Source organism: Syngnathus scovelli, chromosome 22 (assembly GCF_024217435.2).
Source record: "Syngnathus scovelli strain Florida chromosome 22, RoL_Ssco_1.2, whole genome shotgun sequence".
In the NCBI taxonomy this organism is placed as follows: Eukaryota; Metazoa; Chordata; class Actinopteri; order Syngnathiformes; family Syngnathidae; genus Syngnathus; species Syngnathus scovelli.
The window spans coordinates 2,150,387-2,172,565 of record NC_090868.1 but is presented as its reverse complement, the minus strand read 5'-3'; the positions used below and the strand labels follow the sequence as shown (position 1 = coordinate 2,172,565).

Genomic DNA, 22,179 nt, shown 5'->3' with positions numbered 1-22,179 from the left:
CGCTCCGCCGGTGGAAGGCAGACAATTTCCGGCGGAGAAACTCGGATACAGCCCGGGATGATAGTGTGTGCATTTCAAATCGACTCACTCCTATCCAAGCGGCGGCGGCGGCAGACGTTTTTTTTTTTTTTTTTTTTTTCCTGAAGAGCTGCAAACCTCCAGATTTGATATCACGGGTGTCCCCTCAGAGGTGACAAGCTGGTAAAGCTCGGGCTGTTTGCCGTGACAGCCATGCAGCTGATTGAACTCAACCGCATCATCCCCGGGATTCTTCTGCAGCTGTCAAAAGTCGCGCGTCCGACTTTCAATTTCACAAGAGGGACGACGCGTGCGCTATTTTTAAATGCAGCATTTACGCGGCGATTGGCAAACACAGCAGGTGCGCCGTTCAAAAAGAGATGCGGCGGAACAAAAATAGCATTGAGGTGAAAATTACCCGAAAAATCCCGTAAAGTGAGAAGAATTGGACTCGTTTCTAGGTCGTTAGAATAAAAAATTGTAGAAAATGAGACTTCAGAATGATGGAAAATCAAGCAGTTCTCTCCGTTCTCAAATTGAACCACATAGCAGCATATTACTGGACAAATCGAATAAAAATAATTAATTCTAGTAATGGAATATAGACAGTTCTTATTTTTAAGCCAACGATAATCATAACACTCGCATCTCGAATATGTACAACAAAAGTCATCAATGACACAACCACAGTTTATTACTGATGTCATCACAGACAATGTCCTATTTCGGTTGAAAACAGTCATGTAAATGTTGATCACTCTGGATTTTTTTTTTTCAATAGTCAAATTTCAGACAGGGATCTGAATCAGAAAATGTATTTTCGCAAAACAAGGGGAAAAAAAAAATGGCTTTCTGCTATCTGCTGCTGGCTGGTTAGAAAGATTTTAGACTCAGCGATTACTGCACCGATATGCATTTTGATTTAATTTTCTCCCCCGCTAAGTTACTTTTAAATGTAGAACGGAAACATGTCGCGTAATTACATCAAACGTTTCAGGCAGGGACGCGTCAGTGCGCTTGTGAAAATCCCCCTGAATATCTCCGTCTTTTTCATCCAGCCCGAGAAACAAAACCCTTAAAGGACGTATGACTCTAGAATTGAACATTTAGGCAAAGTTCACCATTGTAATCCACTACAAGCAGTTACGGCATAAGAGAGCAAATCCTTTTGTCCTCCAATCGAAATCCACTTCTATGATTGGACGTCCGATACAGTTCGTGAGGGATTCCGTTTTTCCGAGGAGTCACGGCAGTCTATTTACAGAAAAGTCCTTTTGCATCAAGTCTCTTCTCCTTCGATTCACCTGTGGTGGGGGAAAAAAACACGACATATTAATTGAAATAAATGTAGAAAATGATTGAGCCGCTCCACACTGATTCGAATCGTAACCCCACTGAATCAAATCGAATCGTTACGTGTAAAAAGAGTCGAATCAGTTCCGAATCGTATTATACTCGAATTGCCTTTTACTGGAGCGTTGCAGATTTAAGATTCAACTTTTATTGAAAAACATCCAAGAAGAAGTCATAAGACTTGCTGACAAAATATTGGCAAAACGGTAAAAAAAAAAAATGTTACTTTATTTAACTCTTGAGGCCATTTAATATTCTTCCAGTTGACTTTTTTATGTGCACTAAAGGGAGACGAGAGCATCATCTGAGTAGAAGGTGAAACAAACAGCCGCCTGATTGGAATTCTCATTTCCCCCTTTGCGCTTCATCTTTAAATTCTTTGAGCCACCCGAAGAGGATCGGCGGCATCGGCAGGGGTGAACTCAACGACCCCTGTTTCGAAGGTGGGAATGTTTTCCGCGCTCGGGATAAAGATGCTGCTAAGTTGGACGCTCCCGACTTGAAGTTGCGCAGATTAAATTGCCTGTCAGGCCGTCTGAGTCGGCTGACTGGCAGCTCTTTCGCTCTCGCCAAGAAAGAACATTCCGGAGGGGAGGGTGCGGAGCAACCTTTTGTGACGGCTCCCTCCATCGATTCGAACAGAATGGCTCCAAGAAGCCATCATCCAATTTGTTAGGGAGGCCCAACTTTGCATTTTTAAAAAATATATAAATGTCAAAAGTAAGTTTTTATTAGATTATAAATGGGGCAGGGGCGGGAATGCTAAATTAATAAAAGTCAAAAAAATTTCCGCTTCAATCTAGCCACTACGCATTAAATGTTGTTTTCGTCATTTAGATCCTTAACTGTGTCTGCCACGAACGCGAGGCTAATTTGGGAGTCATTTGCAGCTAACGAAGACTAAAGGCCTAGATGCTAATCATTAGCGTGCGCCGTGGTGTGCAAATGATTATTAAAACAGCACTTGCGTGACTGTTTAAAAAAAAAAAAAAAAAACACACACGCAACTAAAAATACAGAAAGAAAACTCTTGTTAGCTTGTTGCGCTCTTTTAAGATGGCTGACACGTGCTAATTAAACGCATAAAGGATTCTTTCCCACCCTGCGTCTGAAGTGTGGCTGGCTTCAAGATTTAAGACAGCAGGTGTGCGGTGTGTGTTTGTGCCGTTCGTTGTCTGCAACACCAACTGAGTTTATGATAATAAGGCACTTTTAAAGCTGCAGGCGGGATTATTAGGCCATAATATACTTGGAATGTCAGCGGGAACCGGAAAGCTGAGAAACTGCAAACTCCACTCTGTAAACACTTAACGGATGATGCGAGCGATTCAAATATACAGACGTGCAACCGATTTTTGTGCCGAGAACCCTTTGGCATTTTGACGGACAGGCGTAGAAGCAAATATATAAACGCAACTCATCATTATGGTAACTGACACAGTTAAGTCTAGGTCGGAGAGTTTGAAAATAAGACGGTGGTGTATGAGAATCAAAATGATTTTTTAATCGTGTAGCTGCTGATAATTGCATATTAGTTTGCGTTATTTTTGTAATCTGATTTATGACGTATTTGACTGATGAATGAATGTCATAAATGCTAAATAGGTGTCAATGTGCTACAGCAAAATATCTCACCTGGAGTCCCTGGTGAAGTACGTGGTTACCAAAGTTGGTCCCTATCGGCAGAAATCTTCCCCATCATTCCATGTTAAAAAAAAAAAAAGCTAAACGTTAATTCAAACCTAATATAATTTCAAACGTCTGCATTCTCCGCGACAAAACCTAGTATGCATCTATCCCGACAAGTCCCCGAATCGATAGCTCTAGGCTCCAGGCTGCCAGCTCCAGGCAGGTGTGGTGTGGACACTTTAAATAATTAAGTACATGAAGAGAGACAAAAGCGAAGTCTATGGCTCGTCATAACACGCTGAAGGATACGGGCGTCGCGTTACAACGTTAAAAGCAGGTAATCGGAGCGAGTCGTCGGCCAGTTTAGGTGATCAAAGTGTCTTCAAAGTGCTAAGGAGACATGGCAGCCCATTGATTGGAGGCCCCCGGAGGCTCCACTGCAAACATTAGCTCGTTTTCAACCCGCCGTGGGCCCCAAGAAACACAAGAGAAGATTGTTGACTTTGTCCGAGCACGCGTAAGGTCACATTCAACAAGTTAAACAGACGTGCCCGCCCGGCCCGGAATCTCACCTTTGTGGTTTTGATTTTGTTCCCCGTTGCACAGCTCCAACCCTTCAGATCGGGAAGGACTTTGCATTCCTCGCCGTCAAGGCACGGGTGCATCTGACACCACCACTTCTGCTCCACTATGGAAGCTGTAAGACACGTTGACACTTCTTAGGCTGACGGCTTTTGGGGTCAAAGGTTGAGCTGGATCTTCAATCGGTTTCCTCGACAAATGAAATGCAATTTTTGCAGCTTTGCTAAATGAGACTCTCGGGTGACAGCATCCGTACACCCGAGGAATCCGATGAGATGCGCCGCTTCAACCTTCTTGAACGCGGAATAAAGCCGCCGCCCCAACGGCGGCGCGGCCTATTACAGAAGCCATTATCGATATTACACATCCCCTTCATTTAGCATTAGCGGGGGATGATGGTCGCTATCATCTGCGCGTAACACCGCAGCCGCGATAGAGTAAATTGCACCGAAATGATACCGAAATCAATTTGGATCACACACACTTTATAGCTTATCGAGCACCGCTGCGGTGGAAATTGTACAAAGGGTCAATGGCGGGCAGATGGCTCGCCCAAAAAAAAAGGTTCCTTGTCAAATGATAACAACAAAGAGTCCATTGCGTGTGTTTTCAGTTAACGCTTAATGATGTGAAGATGATGGCTGAAAACATCTGGAAGTGCCTTGTTTAGTCATTTATTTTCGTTGCGGCCGCGAGAGAAACCCGCCAATGGCTTTGACCTTGAACTCGTTCATTAACAAGACGATAACGAGCGGCGGCTCATGGAGTCGAAAATGTTTGTTTGAAATCGGAGACGGCGGCCGACGTGCTTCGGACGCGTTAAATATATATCAGTGAGCTAACGATTAATGTTTTAACAATTTAAGTTGGCGGCTATTTTCGAAGCTTTACTCGCAGACGGAGCCTCGTGCGATGATTTATCGGGAGGAGGCAGACTCACGCAGAGCGCAGTTAAAGGTAATTCCATCTCGGAGAAAAAAAAAGGAATAATTAAAAGGTTAAGTGCTGGTCACTTTTGCTGAGAACACCCGCCAAGCGCTAAACTGTAGCCGGTGTCTCCCGGCTCTAATTTGCAGAAAATGTCAATACTAAAATGTCAAGGAATAGGTCAAACACAATTGGATCCGGAGTTTCGAAAGAAAGCTCGACCAAAGCCAAGTCGTTCGCCGCTTGTGCCGAGCTTGAGGTCGGACGCATTAGCATGTTAAGAGACACGTTCGTCATTAAAGGAAACCATTACAGCTGATATAGTACTTTAAGTTGTGCATTAAAGTTTTTTTTTTTTTTTGCCACGCTTGGAACAATGTCAGTAGACTAAAGACAGAGTGATTAAAAAAAAAATAGTCTCAAAGAACTGTAAGAAAACAAACGCATCAGCCATTTTAATCTCTGACACCCACGTCACTCACCAGACTAGCCCCGCCCCTTTCTAAATCATCCAGTTCCTCGATTGGAAACAAATTTAGGGTAAATTACGTACCATCTACGCAGGAGGGGGCGGCTCTGGTGGTGCCGGCCACTTGGCCCGGGAAACAGGAGCACTTGACGGTTTGCGAGCGCTCCTCGATTTTGTTCTTGTTGCAGCAGCGATGCAAGGCGACCACCTCGCAGGTGCCCGTGGGAACGTGTTGCGCTGCTGGAGAGAGACAGAGAGGGTGGGGGGGGGGGACAATCAGTGTTTAATCCTACGCTGTGTAGTAAATTATTACTCTCCACTCATGGCCTTGGATTGAGTCCCGTAAGAGCTTCTCTCTCGGGCCTTTACAACACCTCTTTCATCTCGCGCCGTGCTAATACTCACCAAAGGAGACAGGCCATTTTCTTTTAAGGACCCTCCTCTCGTACCAGGCCCGATTTTCTTGTAAGCGTCATTCAATAAAAAAATGGCTACCATCTGTAATTCCCCGTAATAGTTGCGCATCTATCACGCCGCCCGACACTTCGTCAGGTCTTTAGCGGCAAAGTCGAGCGGATAATCCGTGGCGCGGAAAGCCGCGCTACGCCATAAAGTCAATCGATCTTAAATGAGGTCGGGGGAGAAATGAGCGGCGTGGTTGTTGCCATGGAAACGCTCCTCATTGATTATGTGACGCTATGAATTTAGGAGCTCTCTAAGTAAGCGCAATTGACGTAACCAATCTTTTTTTTTTAATCCAGTCAGTAACTGTAGAACAGAAGCAATTCCGGCCCGAGCGGCGGTCCGATATGCTAACGGCAAAAGTGCAGCGCTGCAGAACTTGGAGCCAATTTCCAGATCACGCTCCATTGTCTGAATTATTTAGAAGCCTCAACGGCTCCTTCCTCTATTAACTGCTTGTGACATTTTCACGAGGCGTCTTTCCGAAGATACTTCCGCCATAATAAACTGAAGAATCCGATCGCTGTCCTAATTATCTCCGCTTCGGAACTTTAAAGTATCCAGTTACCCTGATTTGTGTGTTTTTTTTGTGGAACCTTTTTATCCATCCAATTGATGATCTCATCCGAATGTGAGGTCTGCTGAAATTTTCATCACCGAGCCGGGCACTTTTACATTTGCATTTCCAAACATTCAAACGCCAGAGCGGGCATTCCGAGAAGAGCTCCCGTATCCAATCGGGAACAGCGCGGCAGCTTCTCAGCGTGAAACGCGTCCTTTTGAGAAATTCTGGCAACGCTTGTCGAGCAAACATTTAAGCCGCTCGACTTGCCACGGGTGCGTTTGTCTTTCACGCCTCGGTGGGCAGAGCGTGAGTAAGCGTTTTGGAACTTTAGGAAGACCACCTGCAACAAGTTTGATGGCCCGGCTTGTCATGCCCGCTTTGACCGCTGACGCGGCAAAACTGCGGCGTGGCTTCGGAATCCATTTATATAATGATGTTATGATGTATAAGGAAGTCACATGATTAGGCTAAATCGTGTTTCGGCCACATTCCTCGCCGGGAATCGTAAAGTATTCATTTTAACACGACGACTTAAGTTCCTCCTTTTCGTTTTGATTTAGAAGTCGAGACCAAACCGTTTCTCGGCTTCGAGTCCCATCAAAGTGAAATTCAAATGCCGCTGCGTGAGTCACTGTGACTCATTCTTCACTCAGCTTTTTTTTCCGTTTTTTTTGACGTGCCCTCGCTCCACTTTTGATCGCATCCCAAGAAGTACCTGCAGTGTGAACTTGATACCCACCGCGAACGTATTTGTTTTTTCACAAGGAAGGCGTCTCGCTGAATCCCTTGAACCGAGATTGCTTTCATTGAGTTGTTTTTTTCTTTTTTTTTTTTTTTTTGCCACGCCGTGCTGAAAATACTGGGCGTACGTGCCGCTTGGTCTCGGGAGAGGGCGAGGAAACTGCAAATGATGCCAACTTTGCATTGTTCACAGGAACTGATGGGAACGATAATGGAATCGTAAACACTGTTTTGTGCCATTTACGACGCTCATGCGGAGGAATTGTCTGTGCCGCGCGTGCTATGAATAATTCACAGATGCATGCTCATATTGAACAAATATTGGTAAGTGTTGCTCGAGGTGATAAAATTGATATAAATGTTAAAGATGAGAATGCAAGACGATGCATAATTAATAACCCATCGTTTTATTTGTACCGTATGGCAAATTGGTGGTTTGAAAATTACTGCCGTGCTTTAAATGTATATCTATGCTTTAAATTTTTATAGCTATGCTCAAAAATCTAAAAAAAAACAGCTGACTTTGTAAACAAACGTGTGAGTACTTCAACTCAATTTTGATTAAAGGATCGATTTTTTTTTTCTGGGGTAGTCGAGTATAATGTGATCAAAGTCAGTCATAAACACACAAAAGCAAAAAAATAAAAATCCCATCATTCACACGTGTTCCCCAACATTTCAGTAAGGTCTCCATTGAATCGATTTGACCTATTTCTCAGCAAGGAGGGAAATCTTCCTTCCATTCTTTCTTCTCGGGGAACAAATTAATTTGGCGTGTTTTGGATTTGCGCTGGGCTGGTTTCATGCTCTGAATTACAACTGGTTTACAGCCACAGACACAAGGCACGAGGGAAATTAGCGGGCCGCGATGGTTATCAGAGAGAAATAGCATCCGAGATTACTCGCATCCACTTCCCGCTCAAATGATGAGCGCCTCGAGTGCGAGTCCCCGCCAGTCAAAGGCGAGCACATCAAAGAGGCACGGCGCCGCCTAATTGGTCGACAAAGGCGAGAGAGGTGCGTATCTATCACGTTCGCAAATGGACATCCCGTCCGCAAGGAGCGACGCCCGCACGCCACCAATTACACGCGGCCGCCCGGTGATCCAACGTGCGGCTTGGCCTCCACTCGTAGTCTTACCAACTTGGCGTAATTGATCTCGCCGGGTTTACAAAGCTTGACAACGCTCTTAAATTAATGAGGGAGGGATTGAGTGGAGTCGGACTCAATACAATTAGCTCAGATTAGCAATTTTTTTTGCGTGTGGCGTGTTTAAAACTTCTTCGCATCCGGTAAAAAGATGGATGACAACTCAACAAGCTCCCAGAAGAGCATTTTAGTTGTCACCTTGTCTTAACTTAGTTTGACCAGGAGCTAAACTGTGAAGCTAACGTAGCTTAGCGGTCTTTAGCGGTTTTATCACGCTGAGGCAAACTGTGAAGCTAACGTAGCTTAGCTGTGTTTTTAGTTTTCTCCCGATATCGTTAGAGTCTCGTGAATAGTCCTAAAACTTCCCACCTCTTGTCTATAGATGAAACTGGATATGATTGACATATCAATGTAAACACCCCCATCATCCGAAGAGTAAAAGCAACACGGAAGCCTGAGGCCGTTGCTCCCCGCTAATCTTTAAACATGCGCCGCGGAATATAAAGCTTTCTTCATGGCTCCATTTGCACACGCTTAGGTTCCTTCTTTTAGATGAGTAGCCGTTCCGCGGCCGTGTCTAATCCCAATACGTCTGAGGCTGAATGAAAATCCTCTAAAGTGCCCTTTGACTTTTAGAATAATTAAGGGCAAAGTCACCCTGCTCAATTGGATTTGGCGACCAAAACAAGATTGCGCTAATGGTATGCTAGTATATTTATTAAAACGCCAGACATGAAATTATCTGATCAAATTTTGCGGCATGGCTTTTTATTGAACTGAGTGGTTTCCACGGCGACGGCAAATGTACTCACCCGTCGCGCCCTCCGACATGTCCCAGAGGCTGATGGCGAGCACCATCACCAGTAAGAGCCCTTTGCTTCCAACCTGCGCGTGTCGCTCACTCATCCTGGCAAATGGAAAGAGTGCGTTGTGAAATTGGAAAAGAAAATAGCCAATCTTTTGAGATTTCAAAAAGTTAGCGTTGATTCACCTGTCAAAACGTAACATTGAATATAATGCCAAAGAACAGATAAAAAATAGTCACAAGGGTAATAATTGTAATAAAAATAATATATATTTTATCACAGATCATTAAAGGTAGTGAGTATTGATGTCAAATGCTAATTTTTGATAGCCGATTAATCGGCTTTATCATTCTGTGCTAGCTTTAAGCTAGCAATTTAGATGAAAACAAATTCTTCCTACAAAGTGTGAATATTTTGGTTGTATTTTCAATAACATCCGCTCATCAAATTCTTAATTACAATTAATCAAATCTATTGCCCACCCCGATTGGAGATCAACGACTGAATCGTGGTGACCGAATGAAAACGCACAGAAGGCTAAAGGCTTCAATAACGACTCGCCACAATTAGCTTCGCCCTCTAAAGTAAGTGTAAAGTACGACTCGAACCTCCGCGCATAAACCATCGTGCGTAATCTTTGACAGACAGCGATCAAGTTTCAAACGCAAAAACCCCAAAAAAACGGGATGCAGCGGCAGCGCGGTAATTACGGGAAGAGGCTCGGTATCGAATGGTGCGAGCGTGCAAAGTTACAAGCTGCGTTGATGCCTTACTTACCAACGCCTGCCTCTTATCTGGCCGCGCTCATTGACATATAGATTGTCTGAACCTCGGAGGGATTCTCGTGTTATTTGCATAGCTAATTATTTCGGAGTGCTACGTGAGCTGATTTTTTTCTTTTTATACATTTCACCGGACGCCAGATCGAACGCCGTGTCAAAAACCGCACCATAATAATAGCGATAGCTTCCTATTGGTCGGCCGTCGACGTTCACCTTCACACGTCCAGATTTATAGCCGGTGTTTTGCAGCTCGGTCAATGAGAGTCTCGGTGAAAAAAGGGTCATCGGTGACAAAGTACGGGCCTGCGCCCATCTCCGGCCGGGCTGCGTTTCTACAAATGGCTCGCCATTGTCCCTGAACGTGTCATTGGAGTCGCTGCAGCTTTGGTAGAACCCCCCCCCCGCTCTATATTGTCAACTGTGCTTGTCGAGAACTTTCAAATGCAAATCATCACCTCCATAGAGAATAATAGTTTTTTTTTATCGTATTATGTTTTCATCGCTTCGGCCTCTGTAGCGCCGGTACATTTACGTGCTCAGATTCATGCGGCGATTGGACTTTTATCCTTTCGTCACAGATTAGCTGCATTGTAGATGTCGGATTTCCTTTCAACGTGTCAACCATGTGATATGATTCACGCCGGATGAAGCTAAAACATCCCCGGTGTCTTTACGATCGCCTTCTTTCATTCCCGGTCTGGCAGCGGAATGAGGCTTTGCGCGTTCGTCCACATCGGTGGAACAAACGTCACATTGTTCACGTTATTAAATCAAAAAGAGAAGGCAATCGTTACTGTCGACTGAAACATTAATGAGAATGTGCCTTTAAGAGCAAAGTGACTTGAAGCTATTTGGTTGGGACCAACACACCGAATTGGAAGCCTTGACCTCTTTCCTTCTTTGTTGTCCCATTTGTGTCACACGTTTTTCCTCGCGCTGATGTTTTTCATTAGCCAGAAACGGACGCTTTCGACCTTGGCCTAATAATAGACGATGTTTGTCAAGGATGAGGAAATTGGGGAATTCACTCCTTTGCTTGCTTTTGCTAGTCTGGAAAGACATTTAGAGCAAAAATAAAAGTCGTTGTAGATAATCACTATGCGTCCATTTTGGACTGTCATCTTTGATAAGCTCAACACATGAACCCGAGCGTGGCGGCCATTTCTTTCCAGTGATATTTTCCTCCCGAGCGCGACACGCTTTCTGGAAATATCTTGCTTGCAAATCAGCTTTACTAGTAAACCCTCATGCGCTTTCGACTCAAGTCGGTAAACATTTCAAAAAGTGTAAGATTCAATTTTCGCTTCCCCTCTCAATAGGAGGGATCAAAACGGCGGGAATGCGCAAAGGCGAGTCGGTAATCCGCAGTATCCCCGAGATTGCGCGGCGGGTGCAGAAGGCGGAAAAAAAGCCGGACTTTCCCTTCTCGCTTTCCGCAGCCGGATTCGACACAGGGATTTACCTCCTCCCCTTCCTTCCCTTCCGTCTTCTATCTCACTCTTTACTCGGAGCGTGACTGAGACTGTCACCTCGGACGGCTGCGGGGAGACGATTGCTCCATCTGAGAACAAACATGGCTCATTTGCCAAAACACAGATGTTCCCAGCTGACAGTCAAGGACGGAAACGCTCCAGACAACGGCCCGGCGCTTTGTCGCCCGCCTCCGCCGAGCCCCCGAAGCCGCCACGTACGTGTCGACTCGCTGCGATGGCGAGACGAGACAGCTGTCACGGCGCTTTCTCAAGCGTGACCTCCAGTCTAGAAAAGGAGCGATGCTTTAACGCATCGCTCTGATGGCTTGCTAATCAAATCATTACACACCAGCCTGCAGGGTCGCTCGGCAAACGCGACGAGAGGGACGCGGCCCGCTCAAAAGAGCCTCGCTCAACTCCTCGGGCCTTCGCTTGCGATCCGCTGCTCGTATCTGATTATCTCCGGATGACTCTTCGTATCAGTGCCCAGACGTCACATCGCAAATCGATGAACGGACGGTCTGCAAGGACGAGCTTTCTTACCCCCGATCAGATCTTTTCCTATAATAATGTGAGATCAGAATATTTTTGAGCAAGCCTCAATAAATCCCATTCCCATAGACCAGCAAAAAGACCGCAATGTGCATGCCAGGCCAGTAGGTGGCAGGATTATATTCTCAACAAAGGATGAGACAAGTCCTTGAGTAATTTAACTACATCGATTTAAAATAAAAAAAAAAAAATCTGATTGTTTAGGTGTCATCATCTTTACGGCAAAACGTCAAAATTTTTGCTGCCCGCCATCCATCCACCCGGCGAACCGCCCGTGTCGCATACGAAAGGAAAATTAATTGCCATCCCATTTGGTCCGAAGAAGCTGTCAACTGACACCGGCGCCGCGTGCCCTTTTCCGAGAGTTTAACCACCAAGGCGACCTTCCCTAACAAAACAGCGAGACGCTACCCGAGAGCTCGCCCTCGTCCAGACCGCAACAGTCAAACGGTCTCCACCTTCGTGTTCAATTTAATCCTAAAAATCTTTACTGAACTCTCTCGCTCGTATCGAATGAACGGCAGGCTGCTATTTGACAATAAAACAAAAAAAAAAAAGAGGACTTTGGCACCTTGGAGGACACAGAGACTTTCTCATCTACGTTCTGTTCCGGTGACAAAATAATGATTTCAGATGTGTGCACTTAGACTGCGTGTGATCGGAATCCCCCGAATTCCCACATCAGATTACCGCAGCCAATAACTGTGGGGGGTGGAAGGGGGCGGGGTCCATGGGGGGGTGGGGGCAGTGCGCCGGCTGTCGCTTGCGTTGATGAGAAGCAAAAGGTGAAGCGTGAGGTGTTGGGGCACCAGGGAAATCTATTTTAAGGCGTGCGGTGAACCCCCCCCCCCCCCACACACTCGTTCCACGGCGACAACAGGAGGGACGTTGACAGGCAATTATGACGATCTGTAATTAGCTCCTAAGCTATCTCTGTTAGCCAATTATCATCACCAAATGCCAAGTTTGATGCCTCCCGCCCGGTCCATTTGACAAGGACGTGCAGTCTACGCCGCACTTTGCGTAGTTTGCCTACAGAAGCCGGAAATCAAGATGGCCCCAGATAAGCGTAAATGCTTTTGAGTCACCGACATAAAATCTTGATACACCATGACATCCTGTCTGGATATTTTCAGCTCGCAGTAAAAACTCACAGTGATTTAAGATATGAGCCGAAGGAACCGTCGGGCCTCCCCGAAAAACCCAAAAACAAGCCGTGGGGCCAATTTATCATTGTGAGGCAAAGTCGGGTTATCCGTGGAATGATTTGAAGATCTCAGTTAATGTGCGTGCTCAGTGCTCGCTTGAAATTTTGCGCCCAGAACATTTTCCAACAGTGAGTCGGAGTCGCAGAGGTAATTAAAGGAGTCGCTAAGGAGCTCCGAATGGAAGTCGAAATGTCAACGTGTGTGCGGCGCCTCGTCAAGGAAAAACTGCTCAATGGAAAAGTTCACCGCGGGTTGCTTGAAATGTCACTCGTGTGATAGATAAAGACGTATTGCTCGTTGGTCTTTCAACTTTCTTGGAGATGATTGGCCCATATAGAAATGGGAATTGATTTCGAATCATGTTGAAGCCAAGACGTGCGCTGCAGATAACGAATGACAGCTACAACTAAATTTTGGCTTGACTTTCATTCATTCATTGATGTTGTTGTTTTTTAGCCAAGTAACTGCTTCAACATCTCGAGATATGATGGCCCACCCTAGGGGCCCGGCTAAATAATTGACTTTCGGGAAGTTTCTGATTTTTCCCAATGTCCACTCCGTCCCCTGTTGAGAACATGTAGTGAATCTTTATCAGCATTTTTGAAAGAATTTTTGGGGTTTGTTAAAAAAAATAACCGCCCCTTAAATATACTTGCCCCCCCACCCCCTCAAGGAAAAAAAATCCTAGCTCCGCCAGTGCACAGTTGTTCGAAACTGCTCTGCCGCCTTTGTGCGAATGTTGTATTCATATCCTTGAGCGTCTGCGTTGTACAACACAAACAACCGACACGACTGACAAGCTCTGCCGACGCGACCAGCAAATCACCCGCACCCGGTGCCCTCTTCTGTCAATCACGCTACCCGACGCCAGTTCCCCCAACCCTCCCCCCGCCGGGCTTCCCGGTGCCAAAGTGGCCGGAGCAAGAGGCTGACAAAGTGAGGGGATCAATTTAATTACATTCTGTTTTGTTTGATTAAATATTCAATTGCATCCCTCTCCTCTGTTTTACATGACTGAGCAACAAGGCTCGAGTTATTTCAGCGCTGGCCCCCACGAGGGGTATAATCCCGGCTAAGTGACAGGCTAATTTGCGATATTAGATTGCTTTCATTGAGGTCGTTCGGGCCCGCTTCGGACATTAGCGCTATGAAAAGGCCGCTCTGCCTCAGCGGTCACATTCGCACTGCGCGTGACTTGAAGTGGGAAGGGGAGGGGCCAGGGTCTCGGCGAAGCTTCATATTTCCACGGTCCCGTTCAATCTTCCTAGCGGGGAAAACAGAATTGAGCTGAAGGTACGGAAGAGGAACCGCCGCCCGGTCGGTCGTAAGATAAAAAACATTCAGATGAATAGCGAGAAAAGAAAACCGGACCCTGTTCAGCCCTAAAGACGAGTATGCCTGAGCCATTTTTTTCTTCCTTCTTTTAACCGCCTGAGCGCTATCCAAAGTCAACCTATCGCTGATGACCATTCAGGGTGTCAGAGGCCAGAACAAGTAATTAAAGCCACTAGAAAAATGCAGGATTAGTTGGAATTAATCCCCAACTTTTCCCATTTTCTCGGCCAACTTGCTGAAATGGAAGGACACGCAAATCTAGCCGAGCGTATCGCGACTAATGGGCTGGCGGCGCTGCCCACAAATGAGACGGGGCTAATGGATCCGCAGGCCTGGCTAAGATGGCTCAACCAGATTGCGTGCGGATTGAAGTGATTAACTACACGCCGGCTGGCCCCGGTCCCTGCTTTTGTCCACGAAATGTAATGGATGACAATAAATGCCAAAATATGCTTCCTCCATCGCAGACGATTCGGGGCGCAGATTAGCGGCGTATAAATGCCAATTAAATGCATAATAAGGCTGGAAAAGGCGCACGGGTCGGGCGTCGGGATGTTTTTATAACTCGTCCCAACCCCGTTGGATGTGATTTAACCGCAAACGTCCGAAGCCATTCCAAACCAAGCCGCGTTTAACTTTATTGGCCCGTATTAACGGATCACCTTATGATTCGTTTGTGCCTTTATGCAAGATGCAGATTTAATAGCGCCTCGTGTAATATCGTGACGTTACCCGCTCTGAGAATTGATTGCCCCGGCTCCCGTGTTATTGCATTTCCGAGCCACCGAAAGACACTTTATTAGCTTTTACGTGGCTTATTACATCGCATATCAAGTCGGCCATATATGCGGATATATTCAGGAGCGCTATCGATTCGAATATGAATGTAGACAATTCATGGATGTATATTTCACCAACGTAACTCCCGACTCAATTTCCCCTACAGTTCATATTTATTTAATTTATTCTTTATTTACAATTTAAATTTTACATTTTTTGTCTATTTCCCCGATTTTCTATTTTGGTGCCAACATTTCGCGAGAAAGACCGCATTTAAGTGACCCCGACGTGATACAATACAAAATAAGTCCTCAACCCAATGACCTCTCAAACATGGCCACCAAGCCTTTCCGTGTTAATTGGTGCTGCGGCTTTTGTTCTCGAGAACATGAAATGGAAGTGTGGCGTCGTGTTGGGCTTTTTTTTATGCCGGAGTAATAGTTGGACCTCAAATGGGGTGGCAACGGTGATGAAGAATGTCTCTCGGTATAACGCGCCGCAGTCGAGCAGGCTCTGTAATAAGCGCGGAAAGGGGAGTTAGCGGCCCCTCGGGCGCCGTGGAATGAAAAAAAAAACAAAACGTGTTTTGTGTTTCTGGACTTCAAATATGGATAGAGGCAAGCAGAGTGACAAGTCATTGTAGCCGCGCGGCGGTGAGCTTGGGGTGGGCCGCAACCGCACACGCGACCGTTTCGACAGGTGCCGGCGGATAATTGGGTGGCGTGCCGACTCGGACCGCCCCGCTCCAGTCTCCCGGAGCTCATTACTATCACTCTTAAAAAGCGCCACGGTAAACATGACTCCTCGCATTTGCTAAAACTACAACCCCCCCCTCTGCCTGTCCCTTCAAACGTTGACATTAAAGGTCCCCTATCCCCTCTCGGGTTCGAGCGGGCTGTTAAATCATTGTCGTAAAGACGAGGTTAGGAAAAGAGCCCTGGTAGCGACAGCGCTCCTGTTTCCACAAACGCCAGCCAGACTCGGTTTCCCGCTGACCCTCAGACTTTGCTCAGTCGGCTTTACAGTCAAAAGGGATAGAAGTGTGTTTAAGGCAGTGTGCGTACGGTTTTGCTGCCTCATTGCACAAAGTAGATAACCGGATCAGCTTCCATAAGCCAACAATACATCAACAAGTGCCAAATGTCCGTCCTTGAAAAATGCCGGGCCGGCCTTAAAAGTTACTGTGAGCGGATTTGTGGTCTTTCTCCGCGTATTTCGCAACCAGTGCCGCTTGTCATTCTAACATAAATAAAATATGCCACCAGAATACTTACTTAATCTGATATTGTATCGTAATTGCAATATTGCGGGGGGTGGGTGTTAAGTTTTATGGCATACCATCAAAGTAAAATCGTAAAATTGAAATTAATTGACTTCAATTTTATATGGCCCATTCTGGCCTTGGCCACCAGGGGGCAGTAAAACACATCCATCATCTGAACAGTCACATCTGCTCAGTAAGTAATATTCATAATTCAATGCAGAGGATAAAGAATACATGCCTGTGAGTATTGTTTTATTATCTGATTTTTTTTAAAATCAAATATGGTTATTGGATATTTTGCTCTCCCCTTCTTCAGACGGGCAGACATTTTTTTTTTTTCCATGCCAGCTAATCCCACTACCTTCCTCCAACCACTTTTAAATGTCAGCCTAAAGTTCATATCGCGCTTAACTTTCTGGCCAATTTTCCCGACCGAACTTGACAACACGAGAAAAGTGCAACTCTCAAGTCTATTAGGCGAAAAGTTTGAACGACACTTCATTCCGCCCTCCTTCCAAAACCTCCAAGTCGGAACCGTTCAATTAGCGCAACGTTATATATGCAAACTGTTTCGGCCGCTTGGCCGCAAGTGATTGCGATGCCTTATTACTGCTCAATGTGCACTTTGAGGAGACTTGTGCTGTTGTAGCCTTTGACGTTTTATCTCACTGAAAAGAATGTTTGGACATAAATGCGGCCAGTGTTCTCTAATAAGGCCCAATAAATGTGCCCTTTTCCTTTTCACACGTCGCCGTCGGTTGATAGCCAAGCAGTCCTGCGTAAAGATAGACATCGCTAATAGTCTTGACTATATTAAAAAGTCAGCCAAGCGTGGCGCACATTCAGCAACGGCTACATCAACACTGGCACGGATGGATGGAGGATCGTCTGGCGGACGTGAGCGTGGATTTTTTTGCGTGCGCGTAATTAGCCGCCCGCACCTCGAGCCTCGGCGGCGTAATTGCTTCCTCGGCCTTCCCCGCGTTCAAGTTGACTATCGGAGAACGTGACTCGCCGAGCGCCCTTGACTGAGAGCGAAAATGAAATATTCGGCTCGCCACCGCGATCAAACAAGTCCTCGGCTCAAGTGCTAGGAAAGGTACCACAGCGAGCGCTGACTGTCTCATCAGTCAGCTAATGGGCACAGGACTCAGCGACAGGAATCCAAAAATTGATTCTTGAGCCTAGAGTGAATAAAAAAAAAAAAAAAAACCTCTACACATCATCACTTTAAAGTTGCTCCATGATTATCGTGGAATTGAAATTTGATTTGTTTAACTTTCCAGAAGATAAAACATGTTTGCGCAAGTGTGCACACCCAGTTATATTTATTTTTACTTCCGCTATTGAAAAAAATGCTTTTTACTTCTTTTGAAATGTTTTTTTAGAACCCACCAAAACCTTGAACTGGCTTTTTATTTTTTTATTTTATTTTTTTAATACCCACTGTACTGAAGTCGTTATCATATATTAGCTAAACAGTCAGTTGAAAGCCACTAATATGACAGCCATCAAGGTCAACATTTTTATTTTTTTTTATGAATACTCGAGTCCGTTGCCAATATAAGAATATGAATGAGCCGTCCCCTTGGGGCATTCCCAAAGCCAACGCTCTGGCCAGCGCAAAACCAAACACAAAACGTCCGCAGGCCAAAAAGCAAATGTGTTCACCCCCCCACCCCCACCCTCATCTCGATCTCCCCTTCATAACTCCGGCTGTCGGCTGGCAGAATGTAAATGAGCCTCTCAGCGCCGAGCCTATGATGGTGTCAGCGCTCTTCTTAGTCTCTGGTCTCATTAGAAGCCGAGTGGAGCTGACATTTACTCAGCCACTGTGCTCACTAGCTCTTCATGCGGGGCGCGCGGGTCAAAACAATACACAGTGAGATACTCCAGCCGTCCCCGAAAACCTTTGCGAGGAGTCGCCGGCAATATGACTTCAAATCACGTTAAAATGCCAGCGTGCAACACCGACGTGGATCCGGGACCGCATTGTGTGGCTTTTACACACGCCTAAAGAAGTGTGAATCTGTTTTGTTTTTCTCATCAAGATGGATTCGTTACGGGGGGGGGGGGGGATTGAAAGGCGAGGAAATAATCCCGCACGTGATTGCGCGGTCCCGCTAACCGCAAGCTTTGCGACGACACAATGACTCATCTTTTGCCATCCGGGGGTGACAAAATGTTGTGTGTCCTTGCCGTATTATTTCTGCCTGGGTGTCATCCCCCCGTGGCGGGATTAATTAGAATCGGGGATTAATAGCGAGCGCATTTTTCTCGATGCCGATCGTCGGGGTCATTTCCCGATGCCGTTTCTCCACTTTTCACTCGTCACCTTGTGAAGACATCATTAAAAGTTGCTGGATTTAGGAAGGGGGCGGGCAACGGCCGTCTCCCGTGCCCCCGTGCCTTGACGGTAAACTAGATCTCGGGTTATAAATTAATAGGATGGCTATGGCTATTTCCTGACTCCCGCTACTCTGGGGACCCCGCAGCTCTGTTTTTTTTCGCCGTCCTCTCATCCTGTTACTAATGCCCGACTCGGTGTAACCCTTATCTCGGTGCTCACAACATGGCCTGATAGGGCTCTGTGTGTAAGCAATTAAAATGGCTTATTTTCCAGATAAGTGGGGGAAAGCGGTCAGACCGGAAGCCACAGGCGGCCGCTATCAAGTCTTTAGGTTACCGACCTAAATTACCCCCCCCCCCGTCCTTGCCCTCGTGGCCGAGTGGACCCGGTGAGCCGCATAGCGTTATCACGTGTGGATTGAATGTACACAAGCTGTATGTTTTCCACATCACAATGAATATTTAAACAGACAAAAAAAAGATTGTCAAGGCTTCTCAAAGAACAGAAGAATAAACCAAATATTCATCAGTCGCTTCTAATGAGCGAGGGATTCTTTGTAGGGGGTGCTCGCATCTGTGCATCAAAGCGTCTTTCCAGCTGGGTAGAGACAGACAGGTGTAACGCAGCTCCATCATATTCCATTCAGGCGTTGCAAAGACTCAAAAGCGTAGTTTGTGTGCCCCTCCCCTCTCCCTCCTCCATTTTGGGCAGTTCCGTGACCCTTCCAGTCCAAAAACAATCTGGGACTCAATTTCCTGTTCACCTGCTTCCAGCATTTCTGAACTATTGTTCAAAAATGGTTTCGCTTGGCACATCCAAGGTCAAGCTGCCCCCCCTCCATCTCGCCAGAGTTTACGTAGTCAGACTTTGTGCTTGATTTCTGCCAAGCTGAAGTTTATTGAGCTACTGGTGAATTAGGTGTTAGTTGGAATGAAACAGAGGGAGACGGAAGGGCGTCTCCAGATCAAACGGAATGGGAACGCGGGTGGATTGGCGGGGGGGGCGACAGCGACCTCGCTTCCCACTTAGATCAAACGCATGCATAGTGGGCGCCAATCAAACCCTGAAATTCTACTCTTGAAGCAGTGGCGGAGCTAGGGTAGTTTGGGGGGGACAGGGGGGGGGGCACCTGAAATAGAGCTAAATAGAGCTCTTGCTCTTTTGCTTCTTTGTTTGGCTGTCAACTTCAAACAAGAGTGGCAAAAAACAGCTTGAAGACTTTTTTTTTTCTTCCCAGAATTGCTCATTATCTCCCAAATCGTTGTGAAGTGAGTTTAATAAACAAAACTGGTCAGTCATCTCCTTGAGCGGCCACTGTGTTTAATCAACCAACTTTGCGTGTTTACGCTTGTTTTCATCGTGCGTTTTACGGCCGGCGTTTACACTCAGCGCATTTGATCTTATCTGATGGCTTGTTTATTACGCCAATTGCCCGCCAAGGGACCCGCGATGGAAATGAGCAGTTTCGACCGGTCTTGATTTCGAGTTGCAAAGCGAGCGGAAAATGGGAAAAATGATTGAGTTGACTCCGGAAGTGCCGCCGGTTCTCGGTGTTTTGCTCATTTCTTCAGATTTTCCACACCAGGGTTAGCGGAGATGAGTTCAAAGACGAGTAAATATCCAGTAGGCAGCACTTTGGAGGTCAGAATGGACCAAATCTAAAAATCTTTGCTTGGCACAGCTGTTTGCTTTTCCGGCCCAGTCGCTTTACCGTCGTCACCTGTATCGATGGCGAAGGAAGCATGACGAGCAGTTGGCGAGGTAGCAAAAAAAAAGGTGACATTGGCTGGTGTCGTCCAGCTGGATGAGAACCAGCGTGCCCCGAGGCGCCGAGCCCGCGGCGTTCAAGCCCTCATCATTCACAGTGAAGGAGCCGTTGCTAATACCACGCTTCCGGCTAATTGGAGCCCGCCAGGACCGCCAGTTGTGCTCTGAGAATAGTACATAAAATGGGCCAAAATATTGGGACACCTGGCCACAAATTTCCAATTAAGACTTGCCCTACACGTTCAGGATGGATCTCGTGGGGTTCTCTGTGTGGATGGGAAGCGTTCCCAGTCTTCACAAAAAGTCTCTCAAACCGTACAACAAACACAACGTTGAGTTTATTTAAGACAGATCTATATACCTTTTATGCTAACGCTAGCGTCCATCTTTAGGGTTAGGGTTAGGGTTAGGGTTAAAATAAGGTAAAAATTATAATCAAATCGTCTCATTTTTAATTGACTTCTTCTCTCGTCTAACGGCAACAAGTGAAAACGAAGCGAGCAGGTAGACTTTAACGTTCCGTGGCGCTTTCCTAATAGCCACGAGAAGAGTTGTGCACCTTCTCGCTAATACGGCTTTACAGTTGCCAGGATACATATTGTCCCACCCGCTCTCTCTCCCTCTCTCTTTCATTTGCTTGTTATTTATCATGGCTATTATATGTGTGGCAGCAAGTATAGCAGCTGCGGCAGTCTGGCGCGCCTCCGCCGCTACATTTCATCATCAGCGGACTCATATTTGCTCCAGGCGAGCGACCACTGGGCTGGAGGTGAAATCGGTAAATCACAATTAAAATGAATGGAGCGCCGAGCGGCTTTTACAGCCCCCATTGCTTTTGACACGCCTACGCGTAGCCAGAGGAAATATTATTCAAATGAATCGACTTTTATTTTTTTTTTTTTGTCCCAGGGTGGAGTCAGCCAGGTTAACTTGTGGAGCTCTCCAGGAGAACTGCTTGCATTTGCATAAGCGTTTTACATAGCAAGTCAAAAGTATGAGCCCTGTCACTTGCAATGCAAATCAAACTTACATTTGCCAGCCAGCTTTGCCATAAATAAATAATCCGCTGTTGGCTTCCTCTGCGAGGAAAGAAAAGTCAATTCCCCGCAACTAATAAATTGCAGGTGTGAGTGAATAATTTAGTGTTTCTCGCTGTGGCTTGACCGGCTAAACGCTCATTTTGCCGGTAATTGGTTCAGTATTGATTTAATTTAGGTGGCAATGCAAAGTGTGGCTCTTACCTGCAAGTGTCCCACTCCCTTGCCACGCATTAACACGCCAGGTGGGCCGCTAACATCCCGGGGTTGCAAATCTGCGGACGTGCGTAAAAAGCTTGGAACGGCTTCTTCTCGCTTCTGACGGTCGCTCCTTCAGCGCATCACCGATGGCATCTCATCCGGCCGGCGCTGCGAGGATGGAATTCTCCTCAGGTGAAAATATCCAACCGCTTTTGAGATCAGGTGGGGGGGGAGAAATCCTTTTGGAACGCTTCCCGTCTTTCCGAGTGAATTTGGATGCATGTGTGGTCTCCTCGGTGCGTCACGGAGGAATCCGCTTGTTGGTTGCGCCGCGGCTCGGCTCAGTCTGACACTTCCAGTGTGCGCGCACTAACTTTTATGAGCAGTCTGGAGCGCGCGTAATCGGATTGCAGCGCGTCGTCACTCAGACCCCCCCCCACCCCCACCCCTCCCAAACCCAATGGCCACCACATTTAAGCGTGACCGTCCAATGTGAACCCTTAATATATCATTAAGCGATCGTCACTTGTACATAATTGGTTTCATTAAACTAATTTTTTTTTAAATCAACATTGTGGTAAAATTTAAAACAACCTTGTGAAAATGTAAATTACAAAAATTTCAACATCAATCATTTGCCATTTTCCAGCCACTTTTATTTTCTATTGAAAAGAAGCCTCGCTTTAAATTGTACAACAGTGCCCTCAAGTGGAGAGATTATAAATTGCAC

General features: G+C 46.2%; 2 protein-coding genes across 4 annotated transcripts in view; one reads left to right on the top strand and one right to left on the bottom strand.

Annotated features, from left to right (window-relative positions):
* The window catches only part of syn3 (synapsin III), a 77,585-nt gene that overhangs the window by 16,391 nt on the left and 39,015 nt on the right, over positions 1–22,179 (top strand). The window lies entirely within an intron of this gene.
* On the bottom strand, positions 691–21,862 carry LOC125992515 (chemokine-like protein TAFA-2). 2 transcript variants are annotated; one of them, XM_068649539.1, is made up of 6 exons: positions 21,453–21,862; positions 8,708–8,802; positions 5,063–5,215; positions 3,573–3,697; positions 3,007–3,061; positions 691–1,322 (listed from the first exon to the last, which is right to left on the bottom strand). In XM_068649539.1, the coding sequence occupies exons 2-5, from the start codon at positions 8,799–8,801 to the stop codon at positions 3,032–3,034; spliced, it is 402 nt and encodes a 133-aa protein (XP_068505640.1). In that variant the 5' UTR covers position 8,802; positions 21,453–21,862; the 3' UTR covers positions 691–1,322; positions 3,007–3,031. The 2 variants fall into 2 exon arrangements, with proteins under 2 accessions (XP_068505640.1, XP_049617583.1); XM_049761626.2 differs by having other exon boundaries at positions 5,063–5,218; positions 21,453–21,857.